Below are 18,929 nucleotides of genomic sequence, written 5' to 3'. Positions count from 1 at the left end.
GTCACTAAAAAGATGGTAAAGGAATACCATAAACAACACTATATCCATAATTCAACAACTTAGATGAAATGGACAAATTCCTTGAAAAACACAAACTACCAAAATGCAAGAAGAACTTGGTAAATGTGAATAGTCCTATACCTAGTAAAGAAATTGAATTTACAGTTAAAAAAATCTTCCAACAACAACAAAAAAATTCTAGGCTCAGGTGGTTTTACTGGTGAATTCTACCAAACATTTAAATAGGAAAATTTCTACCTAATTTTAATTCCATTTCTACTTAATTTTTTCCAGAAAGTAGGAGAGAGGGGAACAGCTATTTATGGGGCCAGAAGTACCCCATTATCAAAAGCAGAAAAAGGTAAGACAAGAAAAGAAAGCTACAGACTAATATCCCTCAACACCATGTTAGAAAATAAAATCTAGGAATATGTAAAAAGGATAATACACCATGACCAACCGATATTTACTCCAGGAGTGCAAGGCTGATTCAATAAGTTGAAAATCAATCATTGTAATTCATCATATTAACAGACTAAAGTAGAAAATCCACACGATCATCTCAATAGATACAAAAAATGAAAAAGAATTTGACAAAATTCAACATCCATTAATGATCAAAACGCTCAGAAAACTAGGAATAAGAAAGCATTCCTTTAACTTGATAAAGAGCATCTGCAAAATAACTACATCTTACTTAATGGTTAAAAAAAACACAACAAACCTGAATGCTAAGATAAAAAATAAGGTCAGGATGTAGAAAAGAAGATATAAACTGCCTCTGTTTGCAAATGACGTGATTGTCCATGTAGAAAAATTCGTGGAATCTACAAACAAACAAACAAACAAACAAAAAAAGCTTCTAGAACCAATAAACGAGTTTAGCAATATTACAGGATACAAGACCAATATATAAAAATTCATTTGGTTTTTATATATTTGCCAATGAACAATTCAAAATTAGAATTTTTAAACTTTATGAGAACACACACAAAAAAGGAAATACTTAGCTGTAAATCTTACAAAATACATGCAGGATCTATATACTGAAAACTATTAAATACAGATGAGAGAAGTCAAGGGAGATACATGTTGTATCCATGAATTCTAAGACTCCATATTGTTAACTTGTCCATTTCCCTCAAATTGATCTATAGATTTTAAATGATCGCAATCAAATTCCCAGCAGGAATTTTTGTAGAAAACAAGCAGATTCTAAATTTAGGTGTAAAAGCCTGTGAATTCAAATGGCCAAAAAAGTTTTGAAAAAGAACAAGAGAAGACTCATACTATTTGATTTCAAGACTTACTACAAAGCTTCAATAATCAAGAAAGTGTGGTAATTGGCAAAGGCCTATGGTTACAAGACATGCACATTGCTTCCAACCTACATATCTCTTTCCCAAGTGCACACTGAAGCAAGTGGAATCAGTGATATTTTGTATTCCAAAGCAGGCCTGTGGCAGAGACTTCTACTTATCCTCAAATATTTATTCTTTCTTCTTCTTTTTCAGTAATAGAACCCGACTTTTAATGGGACATATGGAAACTACATTTTTCCTCCTCTCTTGTAGATAGGTGTGGTCCTATAACTAAATTCCAGCCGTTGGGGATGTGATCAGAAGTGTTCTTAAGTATCTTCAAGTTTGTGCCCTTACATGGAATCTGAGGCTGGAATGGGAGCCATCTAGGAACATGCAGGAAAGGGCAACGTCCTAGACCATGCATGGAACAACTCAGAGGGATCTAGGCTTCTGGAACTTAATAGAGCAGAGCAAATCTACCATCTATTTTATTTATGCCAGTTATTTAATCTGTTAAGCAATTGAAACAACATCCTAGAGTCTGACACTTAACCAACTGAGCCACCCAGGTGCATCATGGAATATTTCAAATGTATTCATTTCAAGGATATTTTGATATTGCAAATTACCAATAACAGATTTAACTTGTGAGTCTTCCTTTCATTTAATGTTTGCAGAAAATCAGTACTATGATATTCATATCTCAATTTAAACCTTCATTTATAGATAAGTAGTGGTTTCTATGAGAATTCTGCAAAGTTCACTAAAAAACACTTGCTCCACAATTTATTGTTTTATTAATTATCATAAATTATTATTTTTAAAATTTATTATTTTACTAGAGAGCATCAATTCCGGATAAATTTTTTTCTTTGCCTACATGAGTAAGGATAATAATAATAGTTACCATTTATTGAGTACTTACGATGTGCCAGGCATTGTGCTAACTCCTTTAGATATATTGTCTTAAATAATTTTCAGAACCACAACACTGTGTGACAGATATTTTAAATATTTTTTATTTATTTATTTGAGAGAGAGAGCAGAGTGAGCAAGAGAGATCACGAGTGGGGAGGGGGGTGCAGAGGGAGAGGAAGAAAGCTCTTGCTGAGCAGAGAGCCAGATGCTGGGCTCAATCCCAGGACCCTAGGATTATGATCTGAGCTGAAGGCAATCGCTTAACCAACTGAGCCACCCAGCATCCCTTGTATGACAAATATTTTATCTCCACTTTACAGTTGAGGAAACGGAGTCTCAGAATTAGTGAGTTACTGACATTTATCCAGTAAGAATGTATTGTAGCCAAGTTCTAAATCCTTGCTTTTAATCATTTCAGGAGCATCACTGCATGGCTGAATGCCAAAACATTTGAGTAAAGAGTGAGGGGAAAAAAATCAGTCATTAATTACTGGTTACTTGGTGTCATATAGACTTCCATTTGTTGTGCTGAATTCAACTGTATTGAATTCCATTACTCTGATTTCTTTTGTGGCTAAAAATCCAAGGAAAATTGGTTAAGTTCTATCAGCTCAAAAGTTTCCAAATCATTTGAAAGCATGTAACTCTTTTAGGATACGAATTCTTAAAAATCTTAATTTACAATTAAATGGCAATCACACCCACACATCATGTGCAAAAAATACGGTAATAAGGGAAGAGAAATAATTGTGGTTATAATTAAATAACAATACAATAATTAAATATTAGAGTACTAATGTTAGAATTGGAAGTTGTGGAAATTGAAATGAAATTTCTGTCTTCAACTAAGAAGTAATATCTTTATATTACTTTAAAATATTAGGGAAAAAGCCATTTCAAAAAAGTCTGCCTTCCCCTTGGCAGACTACTCTGCAGAATCCTAGTAAGCTTTCACAGATGATAGCTTAATTTTTTTTTTGAAGTTAGGTTTATAAACCAAGAAGAATTCTCTAAGCCTTAAGTAGTTTACTATAATAAGCAAAAACTCTGTTGGAAGATAATTTTTAAAATAAGTAAATAATTTAAATTTAAAAACCTATATGAATGAATCTTTGTGAACCAGTATTTAGAGTATTCTTTTGACAATCTAGAAACTATACTCTGTTGTCCAAAATTCATATCTTTTTTGTGTTATATTTCCTATTGCTATCAGAAAAGAATACATAATGACAATTGAAAATATTTCATACCTAAGAAAGAAATCTTACTGAAAAGAATAAAGAGTCATAGAGAGGATAAAAATAAACTAATCATAAATATTTTGGTGGTAGTTTCAAATAGAACAGTCATAGAGCTCATGATAAACACATAAAAAGATTTTATCCTTAGCGTGAAATCCAAAAACACCTTTCAGTTCTCTCTTGATTGACCCTGAATAAAAGTCTTACTTCAGATGACAAAAAAAGGTCCATTAATGTTGCTCATGCATTTCAACATAAAAATGGAATGGAATCATTGACTACAGGTAGAAATGTGCAAAACTACTCAAGATAAATATGCTGCTTTGAGGCTACACATTCACTCCACTTCTGTCTGCCAGCTTGATTTTTGAATTGGGCATTCATGGATAAAAGGTATGTGATCTGAAAAAATAGTGTGTGTCTTTTAAAAGTCAGTGTCATGTAATGTCATTCCTTTTGGCAAAATTTATGTTACATGGTATTAGACTATGGCCTAGCTAATGTAACATGATGCATTAAAAACTGCACCTCATGATTGCAATATGTGTCAGAACAATGAATTGTCATATCAGATACCTGTTCAGCTGTAAATAGGGCCCTCTCTAAGTCACTGACAAAAGGATTATATTCTCCCAATGCCTGTATAGAATTTCTATTGTCTAAAACATGTAGCCGTCCAACATCCATACTCTGTGACCTGTGGCCATTTAAGTTGCATGTTTACTACATGCATACAGTGAGAACATAGCACATTGTGGAAGCCACAGCTGGAGATATTTTTGTTTTCATAGGCATATTCCAAAGATCCAATGGTTATATCTTCCCCTCTCCCCAGCAGAGATATATACATGGAATTCTAATGGATTCTGTATCAGTTAAAAAATCCTTTGGACTTCTACTAACAAAAAGCCCATAAAGAGTAGCTTAAATACATAAGGATTTGTTTTTATTACATGAATAGAGATAGATAGCTGCTAGTTTTGGTTTTGATTTTTGTTCTGAGACAGTAGCTCAGTGATGTAAGGATGGTGTCTCTGAAAATTTTATCTTTCCCTTGTGATTGAAAGATGGAATTTTAATTTCAGTTATTCCATCTACTTTCATGGAAGAAGTGGGAATGGGGCAGATCCCTGTCTTGACTGCTTTTATCAAGAAATCCAAATCATTTCCAGCAACCACCTACATATTCCACTTATATGTAATTATCCAGACCTGTGTACCTGGAGACCTCTAGCCACAAGGGAAGTTGAGAAAATGGGCCCTACAAAAGGAGCAGGCAAGGAAGAAGGGTTTGGGGAATGAATGTTGGGTAGACCGGTTAATAATGTCTATTATAGATGCCATTAATAATTTATAAATAGAACAAGAAGTATAGTATATAGTATGGGGAAGGCTTTAAACATTGATGAATTCATATGGTAAAAAATTTAATCAATATTAAATTGTACCTGTATCTCACACCATACACAAATATGAATTCTAGTGGAATATGGATGTAAATGTGTGAAAGATAAAAAAATAAATCATCTATAATAAAACACAAAATAATATCTTTTTGACCTTGTGTGTAAGCAACGATTTTTTAAATAGGGTACAAAGAACCTGCACCATAAAGGGAAAAATGTCATAACTGGATTGCTAAAATCTAAATCTAAAATTGAGAACTTCTGTTCATTCAATATACTACCCAAAGGGTGAAAAAGCAAGCCAAAAGTTGTGTTGTTTCCAGTTTTTTGCTATTATAAGAGCATTCTTGTGCATGTCTTTTAGGGAACATATGCAAGCATTTGTACTTGATAATTGCAGAAGAATTTGTGGTCATGGGGCATGCATATGTTCAGCATATGTACACTCTGTCAAATCATCTTGTGTAGGCCCCAATGCATGGTGAGCCACAGCTGGACCTTCCTCCATGAGTTCCTAAGAAGTCATGTGTTCAGTCAGAAGTGATAGTCTAATGCCCTGGCCTACCCTCTTGGATTAGTAGAAACATTGAGAGAGAAAAGAAGACTGGGCCATAGGTGACATCAGCCGACAGTTGGTATATTAGTTTCCCATTGCTGCTGTGACAAATTACCAAAAACCTAGTGGCTTAAAACAACACCCCTAGAGAATGCCCTAAGTTCCAAACACATTCGTCCCTGCATCTACTATGAAGTCATAACCCTAGCTCCTCATGGTATTTGGGATCAATTTCTACTACCAGTAGAGTAATTTCTTTTTTTTTTCTTTCTTTCTTTCTTTCTTTCTTTCTTTCTTTCTTTCTTTCTTTCTTTCTTTCTTTCTTTCTTTCTTTCTTTCTTTCTTCTTCTTCTTTTTCTTTCTTTCTTTCTTTCTTTCTTTCTTTCTTTCTTTCTTTCTTTCTTTCTTTCTTCTTTCTTTCTTTCTTTCTTTCTTTCTTTCTTTCTTTCTTTCTTTCTTTTCTTTCTTTTTTTTTGTGGCCTGGTAGTCCACTCACATAAGGAGCCCAAAGCAGTAGTATAGCAGTATCCAATAGTAGGCATAGCTTCAAATTCAGTGGAATTTTTACTATTTCCTATAGTGGAAGCGTTCTCCATGGAACCAAGACCTTTAATCTAATAGAGCCTAAGGTGACATGGACAATAATAACAAATACCACAAGTAGTTTACTGGATGTGGTGGTAAAAGGTGCCTATCCTATTTCCATCAGTTGGTTTCTTGGTTCCATTCCATGTATTCTATGTATTGAGGGACAGTAGATCAGCTATTAGTTCAGTGCATATGTCATATCCTGGGGAATGGTGCCCCAACCAAGTTGTCACATTAGCTGAGTCTTTAACAGTTATTCTATCATTCTATTAAACTGGTTGCTTCTAGGTGATGAGGCATATGATAAGATCAGAGGGTTCTGTGGTCTCACTGTTATACTTCTTTTGATCTCAGGCAATGTTGAGTGTGATACCCTGTCAATAAGCAAATCCCTATCCAGAGTAGATGTCAGTTCTGGTAAGGATAGATCACTGTCTGTGTCAATTTAGATCCTTCAAGAAGCAGAAGCCAAGATAGGACTAGAGATGCAAGGATCTATCGAAGGAAACACCTGTAAAGGACATGAGCTGGGAGCAACTTCAGACTGCAATACAGGTCTTGTCTGACACCTGTGAAAAGGAGGGAAGGAAAGATTGGGTAGAAAGAACTTTAGACTTCAGTGAAGTTCTTGTGAAGTCTTCCCAGGTTAATAGGGAGTTCCCGAGCAAAGGTTTCCCATTAGAGGAATCCCACTTTGGACAGGGATCATCTGGCTCAAATACCACTGCTGTGCTCAGTAACTGGAGAGAAGCATGTCCTTGGTGTAAATACATGAATCCAAAGGTGTAGAAGGTGGAGGCTGACAGTTAACTATGCTTCCTACAGAAGCTTCTCTTAAAGGTACACCTGAACAGTGCACTCTCATGGTTGCTACACTGTACATTCCAGAGAGGAAGTGGTCCTATGTAATGGCACTTTCAACCAGATAGTCTTCTCCTGGAATGGTGCCATATCAGGGGCTCGGTATTGGTCTCTACTGCTGGCAGGTTAGACAGTCAGCAATGGCCGCAGCTAGGTCAGCCTGGAGGAAAAGGAGCCCTGCACAGTCTTTGCATTAGTTATCTATTGCTGCATAACAAAGTACCTCAAAAGTTAGTGTCTTAAAACAACAAACATTTATTATCTCACCCTCCGTATGAAGCCACTGACAAAGGGTTCTGCTAGCAGCTTTGCAGCAGGAGGAAGATTTCTCTTTCCAAGTGTCCTTTAGGGCAACCTCTAACTGGGCTATCGTGCAGCAGCAGCCCCTATATAGTCAACATCCACTTACTGTACTGACCCATCTGTGGGTGATGTCCACATTTTCTTTCTCCATTACAAAACTTTGGTTGAAGGGAATCTCCAGGGAAGCCGTAGAGTTGAGGGAGATGTGTTGGGGAAACTGACAGAATTAGATGTCCTAGGAATTTACAGGTGACTTCTGGATCTGCCCAGGCTCAATCCCAGATGTACCATTTTTGCACAATGGATTACTATTACGCCCACCCATAATGAATCTGATAACACTCCTCTGATAATTGGTGGCTTTGTCCCTTTAGTTTCTGGGTGGCACATTATCAATTCTCAGTCTCTCCTAGGGCCCAGAGTGTCTCTGGGGTTGTCTTTCAAAAAGTGAGTATTTCTCTACCACAATAGGCATGACCTATATGCTTTTCTCCTCTTCGGGTTTACCAGAGACTTCACACAGTATCCTTAGCCACAAGATGCATCAACATCATTGAATCTACTGGTTCGTATGCCCTGAATAGCAGGGGAGCTTGTCCTGCAGCCCAAACTGGATGCAGAACCCCACTCTTGCTCAGTCCCCCACTCAAAGCTGCTGTGTTCTGCTTCATTTGATTAATCTGCCAGAATAGTATTCCCAAGTGCAGCGTATTACTACCCCACTTACTTGGAAAGTGATTCCGAGGCCAGGAGTGAGCAATGGATAAATGGAACAGGGAAAGAAGAAAAGGAAATTCAAGCGTGGATTATTGAGTTTGTCAGTTGCTACAGGTGACTGGTATTTGATTCCATGGGATCAACTGAAGAGTTTTCTGAAATATGTCTACTGCATGGAGACCTAAGAGGGGGAGCATTTGAAGTACTGGGTTGTGCACACATGTGTCCTGAGAAGTTTCCCATGCCTGTCTCCTGTCTCTGTGGGGCTCTGGCCTATGCCTGAAGCAAGGCACTTCCAGATTGCAGTCCTGCAATGCTGGTCAAAGCCTAAGTGTGGACTAGGTGCCACTGCAGTGGCTCCAGTTGGAGGGAGGGCCAAGAGAATTTGAAAAAATGTACAAGTAGCAGTGAAGAAAGTGGATCTTCTAGATCTCTTCAGAAGGGGTGCAATTCTTAATGATGAAGGAAACATTTCAAGTCTTACCAGCACCCAGAGGTAATTATCAGAGACATTTCACAAAAATATACTTGTCCCAATAGCACTTCTTGATTTAAGTTATTTCTCCAGGGATGTCTTCTCCAGCTGGCCACCCGGTTTTATTCAACGGAAGCACAGCATCAGAGCAACTGCGCGTTAGCCCTGTATAAGTCTCAGTGCATGCAGGTTGTCTCAGAGTTCCAGGAAGGTAAAGACATGACCAGTCTTTTGTGTCAAAATTAGAAATCTGTCTCAGTCCCGTATTTGACTTTTCTTTAACTCAGAAAATACTTAGTATGCATCTCCTAAGAACTAGGCATTGAGCTTGTGCTGAGGAGACTAAGCTGAACGTATTGTGGCCTCTAATCTTGAGGAGCTTGGAGTCAATTGGGAGAGAATGGCATGGAGAGATGGCAAGATGAGTTCATAGCTCTGTAAGCATATGGGGAAAACAACTTGTTGTTTGTGAGACGATCTGCAGTGAAAAATATTACCACAACCCTCCAAGATTAGCAAGGGAAGAAATGCCACTCAGGGAGGAGATAACTACACTTTCCTCTTCTTGCTCTGACAGATTCTCCCAGTTTGGGGGCATCTCTTCAACCCTCAATCTCAAATGCTGATAAATGTATCCCTTACAGAGTCGCCTATGGATTCTTTCCTATAGTTCACCTAAGTCCCAGGCTGGAACATTTGAAAACAACTCAATTAAGATTTAAGGATAACAGAACAGAAGGATGCCAAACAGTGAGAAATGCAGTTTACATAGTTTATATTTCTCTTCTTTTACTTCCTTCCTTTTTTTTTTTTTTTTTAAAGCAGCCTGGCTTGGAGCCCAACACGGGACTTGAATTCACGACGCCGAGATCGAGACATGAGCTGAGATCAAGAGTTGGATGCCCAACTGACTGAGCCATTCAGGTGCCCCATCATGTACATTTCTATATTCATATGAATGTGCATCCTACTGTGTTCTTAGTTTCCTGTGTAGGGCCTCATTTCCAGATAACTTATTTATTTAATGAATGCTTTCTATGGGGCTTAATAAGTACCAGCACTGTCCTAAGCACTTTACAAATGTTAACTTATTTTAAGCTTTATAACAACCTGATGAGGTCGGTATTATTATCACCCACATTTTAAAGAGGAAACAACTGGGGCATAGAGAGGTTAGTAACTTGTCCAGTTTTACACAGTTAGTAAGAAGCAGAGCTATGATGTGACCTTAGGCAGTCAGGGCCAGAGCTCATGCTCTTAACCACTACTATAAACTCCTGACTCTGGGAACAATTTCACCTGATTCTCTATCCTTAAGGGTGGGGCCAAACTCCATGATCTTAACGCATAGCTTCAAGTATACAATATAATATATATAGACCCAGATAAACCCACACTGTCCTTGAGGGCCTGGGCATGGGCCTGGGTACACACAGTAGCAGCATCTGTCTTTGGGTTATAGTAATTACTGGTTTACAATAAAGTCACAGATGATACAAAATCATTAAAATAAAGAAATAAAAGGACAAAAGGGTAGAGATGGGGTTGGGGGTTGGAAAAGACAGTTGGTGTTTACATCGGAAAACCTAGGCTGAGGGAAAATCCTGCAAATCAGTGTACGACTTAGCTCTGAAATTCTGGAAATCAAGGAAAAAGAATATGACGAGTACATGGCTTTTATTGCCTGACTGAAGGAAGATCCTTGACAGTAGCAAGAGCCCTAGCTGCACAATCTTTTGGTTTGTGGGTTTGGCTGCTGTTGTTTCTTTGCCTTAAAAGGGCTCCCAGTAACTTTATATTAATGATCTACTAGATTTCTAACTGTAGCATTTTGCTTTGGTGACTCTGCTGTCTTTTTGTTTTGTTTTGGAACCCCATCCTTGCCCCTCCACCAGTATGTCATAAATTTGCTGTGTCACTTGAATTGTATTTCAGTGTGCCAGCCAGTCGGATGACATTATTTATTGAATTTTAGCATCTGCTGTGTATGGAACCTGGGTCTTAAAGGACTTTCAAACAATAGTTTTTAAAAGAAATATACTAAAAATAAAATTTAATATTGGGTGATTCGAAAGCATTCAGGCAGCAATGAATAGGCAGGGGTCAGTTATGGTAGACTTTCTCCAGAAGGTGGGTTTTGATCCTGGATTTAAACTAAGGGTCTTGGACTGGCAGGGGTGGAAGAGTGTTCCAGAACTAACCATGACAGCCAGAATGAGGAAATCAAGTGTAGAGAATGGAAAAGACAATCAGGTAGATGTCTTTGAAAGATGACACCAAGAAATAAGAAAACAAAGGAGGTTCTGCTCTGCATCCTTTGGCGGACTCCATCAGGAAGAGGCTGACTGAAGGTACCCTTCATTTTATGCAACAGACACAATGCTTGAAAGTATAAAATAAGAGTCAAAAGTGGAGCGTCTATTGTGCATCAGGCACTGAGATTTAATTTTCATATCTACTCTGTAAAGTGGGAATTATTTTCATTTTGCACACAAGGCAGTGGGCTCAGCAGTGAGGTTAAGTGGCCCATGTGCCCAGTGTTGTCTAATTATTATACGGTGGAGCCTCCAAAGTCAGTCAGTTTGTGTGACCACGAAGCCCAAGCTTTTGTATGCCACATACATTTTTGTAAGTTGAATATTGAAGGTAAGCAAGTGGTGATGATTATTTGAATAAGTCTTAGAGTCATTTCCTCTGCGATTTACATGTCTACAAACATGTTTTGCAAAGGTCCGAGGTAGAGATTTTCTTGACTGAGTGCATGGTATTAGTTTATTTCATTAAACATACATTACTTTCCCCCATTTGACACCAGATAATGACACCGAAAATATCCTTAATACAATTTTTAGGTCATTCCGTCCATTAGGCAGATAATTTCGCAGAGCAGTGTCATAGCCAAACCAATCTACCGGGGAAGATAACTGAAGTTTCCCACAACGCCCAGGCTGTGGAGACCGGGAAAAGTGTAACTTGTGTCCACACTAAAAGAAAGGCTGTTCAAACACTAAAAGGAAGTCTGTCCGAGTGAGACAAGGGCAGGATCCACGAGGGGGAAAGTGGGTGGAGGCGGATGACAGCAGGCGCGTGTAGTGACCCGCCCTGGGCCCGCGACCCTCCGACCCCGCCCATCGGTGTGGCCCGACAGCAGGGCCGCGCCGGGGTCTGCGCATGCGCGCGGGGCCGCGGCGACTACGCCGACACTACCGCCTTCTACGCGCCTTCTTCCTCCACGCTTATCCTTGCTCTCCACCCCTCCTTCCCGCGGCGCTCGAGGGATCATGGCTGATCCTCGCGTGAGGCAGATCAAGATCAAAACCGGCGTGGTGAAGCGGTAAGGAGCCGTGAGCGGCGTACACGCCGCCTCCTCTCCTTCGCCTTATGGCGGTCCGGGAGGCTGGGCGGAGCGCAGGCCCAAAGCGGGCTCCGGACTCCAGGCCTCACCTGGGGCTCCGCGGCCGGGACGCGGCGGGGACGCGTCGGTGCCTGAGCCCGCGGCCCGGGACACCCCCCACCCCCGGCCGTCTTTCTTCTGGAGAACCGAACCGTTGGGCGGCGGGGGTCGGCGCGGCCCCGCCCCTCGGGCGCCTTTGGTAGGGGAGACCGGGGAGCGGCGGCCGGGGAGGTGGAGGGGCGGTGGCCGGGGAGGTGGAGGGGCGGCGGCCCGGAGCCGGAGAGGGCTCCGTTTGGGGTCGTACCTCCGGGGTGCGCTCACCGCGGGTCTCCCTGCCCATCTTGACTGGTGGGAGGCGGATTCAGTTCATTACGTGCCCTCAGATGGATGCGCAAGCCCGTTCTGAAGTTTAGAGGGGACGCCGAGAGCCCGGCCCTCAAAAATGAGGCCTTGTTGGGGCCCTGTGATCTAACATGGCAAGCGGGACTCCCAGTCTCTAAGAACTTGCAGCACATTCATCAAACTTCTGTGGCCTATCCCTCCCCTCCGTCAGTTTCCCGGAAGTTCGCCCCAGAGACTGGGGGATGCTGTTTAAATAACTATCCTGGGTAGGCCAGTCCTGTAATTGGCCATAATTCTGAGTGCTTTTGGACAGTTCAGTACTGATTAGATTTTTATGCTTCAGATCCAGGAACATCAAACTTTTTGATGAGGGATTCTCGGAGAAAAGATAAACAGCCCCCAGAAGAAGCAGGCTATTTTGCAGTAGAAGTAAATGTCTAATCCTAGCCGTCTGGCTTCTTCCTCTTTGCCCACCTTTCCTCCCTTTGTTATTTCCACCGGAGGAAGGACAAGGCAAAGGGACGAATAAATTCACTTACTAAGGTACTGCCTCTGAGGATTGCACTGTACTTTCCTAGAAGCTTTATTGTTACGACAGTAGGAAGATTCCGTGAGTAGTAGTTAAATGAACAGCCTTTCCCCCAAGTGAGACTGGGTTCAAATCTTGATTCTGCCATTTTTATGTGTTGCAGAATACCTTACATTGCACCGTGCCTCAGTTACCTCATCTGTAAAATGGTTAGTAGCCACCTCATGCAGTTCTTGCAAGAAATGCCTGCTGTGCTTTTTAACACAGAATGTGGCAAATAGTTAAGTGGCTAGTAAATGTTAATAGTATTGTTTGTGTACCTGTTTTACAAATGAGAAGCTGAGGTTTAATGAACTTAAAGTAGAAAAACTAAACTCATGCTAACTAAAACTAACATGCTATCTCATGGCAGGACAGGGAAAAGAACCCAAGTTTCTGATCTACAACTGTTTAAGCTGCAATGCTCTAAAAAAGAGTATTTTTAAAAATGTGTGAAATAGGGGAATTGACATGTGTAATTGAAAATATAAATAATTTGCACTATCACTCACCCTAGAATTCTGTTGTTCACTTTTGCTAGGTTTTGTTTATGTAATTTCAATAGATCTATTTGGCAGAAGTACCAGGGTATCACGGAGAGTGCTTTAGGCCAAAAGTCATGAGAAATGACTCCTGATGATAGTTTTCTATTAATTACCTGTATGATCTTGTCATTTCTCATCCTAATAATCTACACTAGTTTATAAAATTAGTTCCAGTAGTCATATGATTATAATACATATTCTAGAGAAAACACACCCATTTAAATAATTAATAAGCTAAGTTTTTAGGCTTTCAAAAATTGTCAAGTGCATATGGAAATGGCTTGGAAATAAAGTTTGGTTTTCAATTTATTTCAATAGAGCATTATCAAACTTTAATTTTGATTCTTTGTACTTCAGTACAAAAAATTTACCATTTTTGTGAAACCCCTTCATAATTTACTATTTACTTAAAATTTACATATTTACTCAAATTGCTTATAAATTACTGGAAATGTCTGCCACAGATTTTTTTCATGGTTTTTCTAAGGACATTTTGGTGTAGAGCTTCCCCATTTGTAGTAAAAGGGGATACGTTCTTTAAAAAACCTAAAATTTCTATTTTAACTGTTTATTATTTATATTTTACCTTGGTAGACAACCATCTAAATCCATAAATATTGTTCCCTGTCTCTCTTCTGTTATTTTTTTGCCAGAAAGTTATTTTGCTATGATTCCATCTTTTGCCTTAGTGTCCTATTTTTTAAATTCTACATTTTACTTCAGCAAAGAAAAAAGTAGATAACGCAAGATACACCAGTAACATATTAATAATTGTTAGGGCGGAATGATCATGGGCTTCATTATGTTCTTCTCTGTATATGTTTAAAATTTTTCATAATAAAAAGGTCTTCAAAGGTATGCATTTCTCTCCTCTCCAAATTTAGTTTCAAAGGCTTCTTGATTAGTTTCATGATTCAGACATGTTCTTGGTTTTGTGAACAGGGTTCTTTTCAGTGGTTTCTTAAAGCAATGGGCTAAAAATCAATTTCTGTTCTTTTTTCTAGCCAGATGTTCATTTCCCATAGCCTCATTTCTCTTCAGAAGTCACAACTTTTATTTGAAAGAAGACATTTAAAGTCATCAATTCCTGTCTCCAGTTATTTCAGTTTTTCTCTCCAGGAGTTGAGAGCCATTAGAATTATATTCTAGTTATTAGTTCTAGAGTTCAGTTTGGGTGGCTTTCCTAGGGAGGGTGAATTCTTAGAGTTTAGTGTCAAATCAATCTGCTAGAATACTTCAGGGATCCAGAAGTTCCCTGTAGTGGGTTTTAGTAAGAAATCTGAGCAGGGATGTGGAAAGTTATAAGAGTATTGGAAATAGGCAATAAGTAGATGATGGTATTTGGCAACAGAGAGATCAATGAATAAAAGATGTGAGTCTCAACATGTTGGCAGAATGGTGAAGGCAGTCCAGTGATGGCAGTCACATTAGACAGGAAAGTAGAAGCAAGTTTCAAGGGTTTTAGGATAGGCCCTAAGGAAATAGGCAGAAGCCTTACAGTCTAGGGAGACCTAAAGAAACTTTGTTATCTCATATGGTAACAAAGGGAAAGGATCAGATTGCTGGAAATAGGTTTTGAGAAAGAGGTTAGAACCCTAGAAACAAGGAAAGAGTCCAGTTACTAAGAATGGCTTGTAAGAGTTGGACAGCAAAGAGGCTAACTTGGTACTGAACCTCTCAAGGGCTCCTTAAATATCCCCTTCCCAGTAACAGGATTGTTTTTCCAGAGCTAATTATGGCTGTGAGAGATGTGTGCAGTTTCTTCAAGCAGCAGCCTTTTCACATGTGACTCATTATTTAATGAGTTTTAGTTGGTGGGTTCGGGTCTGGCACCCAAGATCCATGTTTCAGACTTTTGCTAGACCTATTGGTATCTGTCACTGGGTCACAGCTAATGTAGCAGCCTAGCAGGGAGTTATCAAATATCACTCCCAATTTTCGTTTTCTCCAGTGCATAACTGAAAATCCCCCCCTCTCTTTTTTTGATATCTTGGTGGCATCAGTTGTCCCAGTTTACCTGGGACTGAGGGGTTTCTAAGATGTAGACTCTTTGGTCCTAACACTGGGAAAGTCTCAGGCAAACCAGGATGATTTGTATTAGTACTTCTGCTGTAACTAGCTAACATACCACTGTTTTGTGTGCCATGATTTATTTGGAGGCTATTTGCTGATAATACAACTGTGAATTGATTGTTGTACCTTACTTAAATTAAAACTTAACTGTGTCCTATAAATATGAATCCTTGCCAGAGTAGTTTTCTGTATCAATTTAAATTGTTAGTGATTTAGAAAATAACTTTTATTAAAGTAGAAGAAAATCGAGGCTCGATGTTTTAAATGTTGATATGGTATTTCAGCTTAATGATCTATGTCTACTGTAAATTCCCAAGTAAGATTTGTGTTTATAAGTTCTTTTTACTAGATTTATGGTAAGTACAAGAAATACTTCTGCAAAAACAAAATGTTATGCATTTAACATAAAAGTTTATTTAATAACCTTAAAGCCAACTTATTTTCAATAAAGCTTGCTAAACTAGCCCACTGGTGAGTGAATTAACTGATTAAAAATACTTTCTTAAATATATCTTTTTTATAACCATTTTAGATTGATAATGGTTTAAAATCCAACATGAACAAAGAATGTTAGGGCATTGGAAATAGCACTGACATTGGCCCACAGTTTTCCTCTGATTAAATGAAAGTGACACCAGTAGATTAGAATGAGACTAGGACAATTCACACTGCAATTGTGTTAGTTTAACTTTAACAATCTTTTAACACTCTTGTTTAAATGTAGCTGACATACCATAATTACAAATCTACAAGCCTTGATTATAGAATTTTACATCATGAATCAGTGGGGAAATTGTATTGATTTTTTTTTTTTTTTTAAGCAAGCACCTTTCCCAAACGGTGGCATCTTCCCAAATAAGTTTATACCTTTACCTCTGATATACAACTGTGTATGATATATATACTGTGTATAGCAGACATAATAACAACATAAAAGTTAAGTAAAATTTCCATGTTAATAAATATATATTCATATATAATGTATATAATATACTATATTGACATACATTGTGTATGTATACTGAATGTATTTATTGTACTGACATAAAAGTGAAAAATAAGAATGACACATATGTTTGCATAGACATAGATACAGTTTTTCCCCTGTAGCTTTAGTTGTTTATATACTTCTTATATTTAAAGTAAAAATGGATAGAAGTGTGGTGGGCAGTATCTGGGAGAGGTTAAGGACATAGCCCTGAAAATTTCCTGTAAGGTTTAGTAGCTTTTTTATCTTTTCTCCCACATCATACCCCTTTGATTTGAGTTAAAGTAAGTTCAGCCAAAATGGCCAACTTCCTCCCTTGAAATTTAGCCAACTCCTTTTGGAATTTCTGTAATGTATTCAGTTCTCTAAAGCGATGGTCAAAGGCAGTGTCAGAATGGATTACAGGTGGTCAGCTCTTCACCACCTTCTGCCAAGTACTTGGCAAGCAGTGACTTTTAGGAGCTACACAGCTGGCAACCAGATGTCTCTTCAAGCTGGAAAGGGAGAAAGCTAAGGCCACTCATGACCGTGGTTTTCCCAACACAAGCTATATTATTCTGTAAGTTAAATGTGGAAGTGAAAGATCTTTTGACCTGTGTGTATGTGTGTGTACGTGTGAATGTGTTCTGTGTCTTCATTGCATTTTTTGTTTGGTAGAAAATTTTGAAAATATATAGTAGAGCAAAGTTGGAAATTTTTTTTTAATAATAACTAGTCCACAACCCTTAGAATATAAGTGCTTGGATGTGTGATCTCTGTATTCCAGGGTTCCATTTCCTATAATGATGCTGTTTTATTTGCCCAGAGCTGATTTTTATTTTGTTTTGTTTTGTTTTTTTAGGAGAGACTTAAAAAAAAAAAATAGAGAGCACAGAGGGAGAGGGAGAGAGTCTCAGGCAGACTCCACACTGAGTGTGGATCTCACGACCCTGAAATCATGACCTGAGCCAAAACCAAGAGTTGGATGCTTAACCCACTGAGCTACCCAGGGGCCCCTAGAGGGGATTTTTAAAAAACATCAATCATATGACTGATCCAGAGATCATTTATTTAGCAGCTTCACTCAGAACCTACATCTTTGAGTCACTTGGTACAGTGTTGGCATATAATAGATACTCAACAAAAGTCTTTCCAGTGAAGAAATGAAGGCACATAATAAATAATAAAAGTCTTTCCATTGAACAAATGAATGAATGGAACCTTATTCTGTAAGGATTTTTTAATATAATAAGCAGTAGGGAGCCATTGAATCAATTACAGTATGACGGTATAATAGTTACTATAGCTATTTATTGTTGCAGTTTGAGTTAAATAGAATCCCAGGCTCCACTTAATACATACTACATATGGGACCCTAGACAAGTTAGTTAACCTTTAAAAGCCACAAGTTTTCTTAGCTGAAAAATGGGCTAATAATATCTTTCTCATACTGTTTTTGGGAGAATTAAGTAAGGTAATCATGTAAAGCATTTGGCCAAATGCCTGATTGGTAGTAAATGTTTAATTATGTTAACTGCTGTCATTATTATCATTATCACCATTCTGTAGATACATAAACAGTGTGGATATAGGGCATAAAGATGGATGATCTGGTCCCCTGGAGAGACTGTGAAACTTGCTTTCTTTTAAATTGTGATAAAAATTTGCTTTTTAGTTGTTTGTTATGTTCACTGATTGGCTGCAGAGAGAGAAAGGAGGAAGATGAAGCTTGTGTTTTTGAGTCATCTATAGGACTTGGTGATGGCCATCTTTCTATAAACTGCTGAGGCAATGATGCCCTACTTACTCTAAAAATCTCATATCAGTGATCTTGTCTTTTTAACAGTTTAAAAAATACTGTATCAATATTATTAACACAATATAACAAAGCCAGTTTCACTCTTAGTGCATTTCTGTAAAGTTTATTGTAGGGAAGAGTAATCAAGGGAGTTTTTGAGAGTTGTTATTCTTAAAATGTATAAATGATTACTACGACTGTCAAAAGACATTTTTACTTTTCTTTCTTTTTTTTAAACCAAAATATTTATTTTGTGACTAATCGTTGAAATCCTTAAGATGAACTGGTTGCGGCAACAGCTGCCCTCTTGGGTTTAGGTGTTGTTCCCTCATGAATCTGTGCCTGAATCTGTGGTGTACAATTTTTAGGTGCTTCATTCAACTGGTCCCAGTGGTATTTCGTCTCTTAGCCTTGGTGCTCCAGTTATACTTTCTCTCCCACTTGGCAAGATAGCCACATTTGCCACAGGTGGACTTCTGAAGGTGGTAGACCTTAGAGCCACAGTAGGGGCACAACATGTGTATCTTATTGCTATACTTTCCAAATGATGAAGTCCCCTTCCTCATCTCTTTTCTCTGGCTGAGACCAAAGAGCAACATTCTTAAAATTCTGATGCTAGATTATAGTTATTTCCAAACCCTCCTTTATCTTTATCTTTCATTTTTATCTTTCTGGGTTTTTTTTTTAAAGGATTTATTTGAGAGAAAGAGTGAGAGAGCGTGAGAGCTTGCACAGTGGGGAGGGGCTGAGAGAGAGGGAGAAAGAAACCCAAGCCTACTCTGCATTGAACACAGAGCCTGATGCAGGGCTTAATCTCACGACTCTGAGATCATAACCTGAGCTGAAATCAAGAGCCCGAGGCCTAAGCGACTG

General features: G+C 38.6%; 1 protein-coding gene and 1 pseudogene across 1 annotated transcript in view; one reads left to right on the top strand and one right to left on the bottom strand.

Annotated features, from left to right (window-relative positions):
- Positions 1-11,542: 11,542 nt before the first annotated feature.
- The window catches only part of TBCA (tubulin folding cofactor A), a 99,333-nt gene continuing 91,946 nt past the window's right edge, over positions 11,543-18,929 (top strand). Inside the window, exon 1 of the mRNA XM_028114587.2 lies at positions 11,543-11,703. Coding sequence (XP_027970388.1) covers positions 11,651-11,703 — 53 coding nt within the window. The 5' untranslated portion in view covers positions 11,543-11,650. The remainder of the gene's footprint in view (positions 11,704-18,929) is intronic.
- LOC114217658 (large ribosomal subunit protein eL37-like) lies at positions 18,330-18,622 on the bottom strand (annotated as a pseudogene).

Source organism: Eumetopias jubatus, unplaced genomic scaffold, assembly GCF_037043125.1.
Source record: "Eumetopias jubatus isolate StellerSeaLion01/CBP00866 unplaced genomic scaffold, mEumJub1_p1.0 scaffold_5, whole genome shotgun sequence".
In the NCBI taxonomy this organism is placed as follows: Eukaryota; Metazoa; Chordata; class Mammalia; order Carnivora; family Otariidae; genus Eumetopias; species Eumetopias jubatus.
Note: the sequence above shows the minus strand (reverse complement) of the source record. Positions and strands in the feature narration are given on the sequence as shown.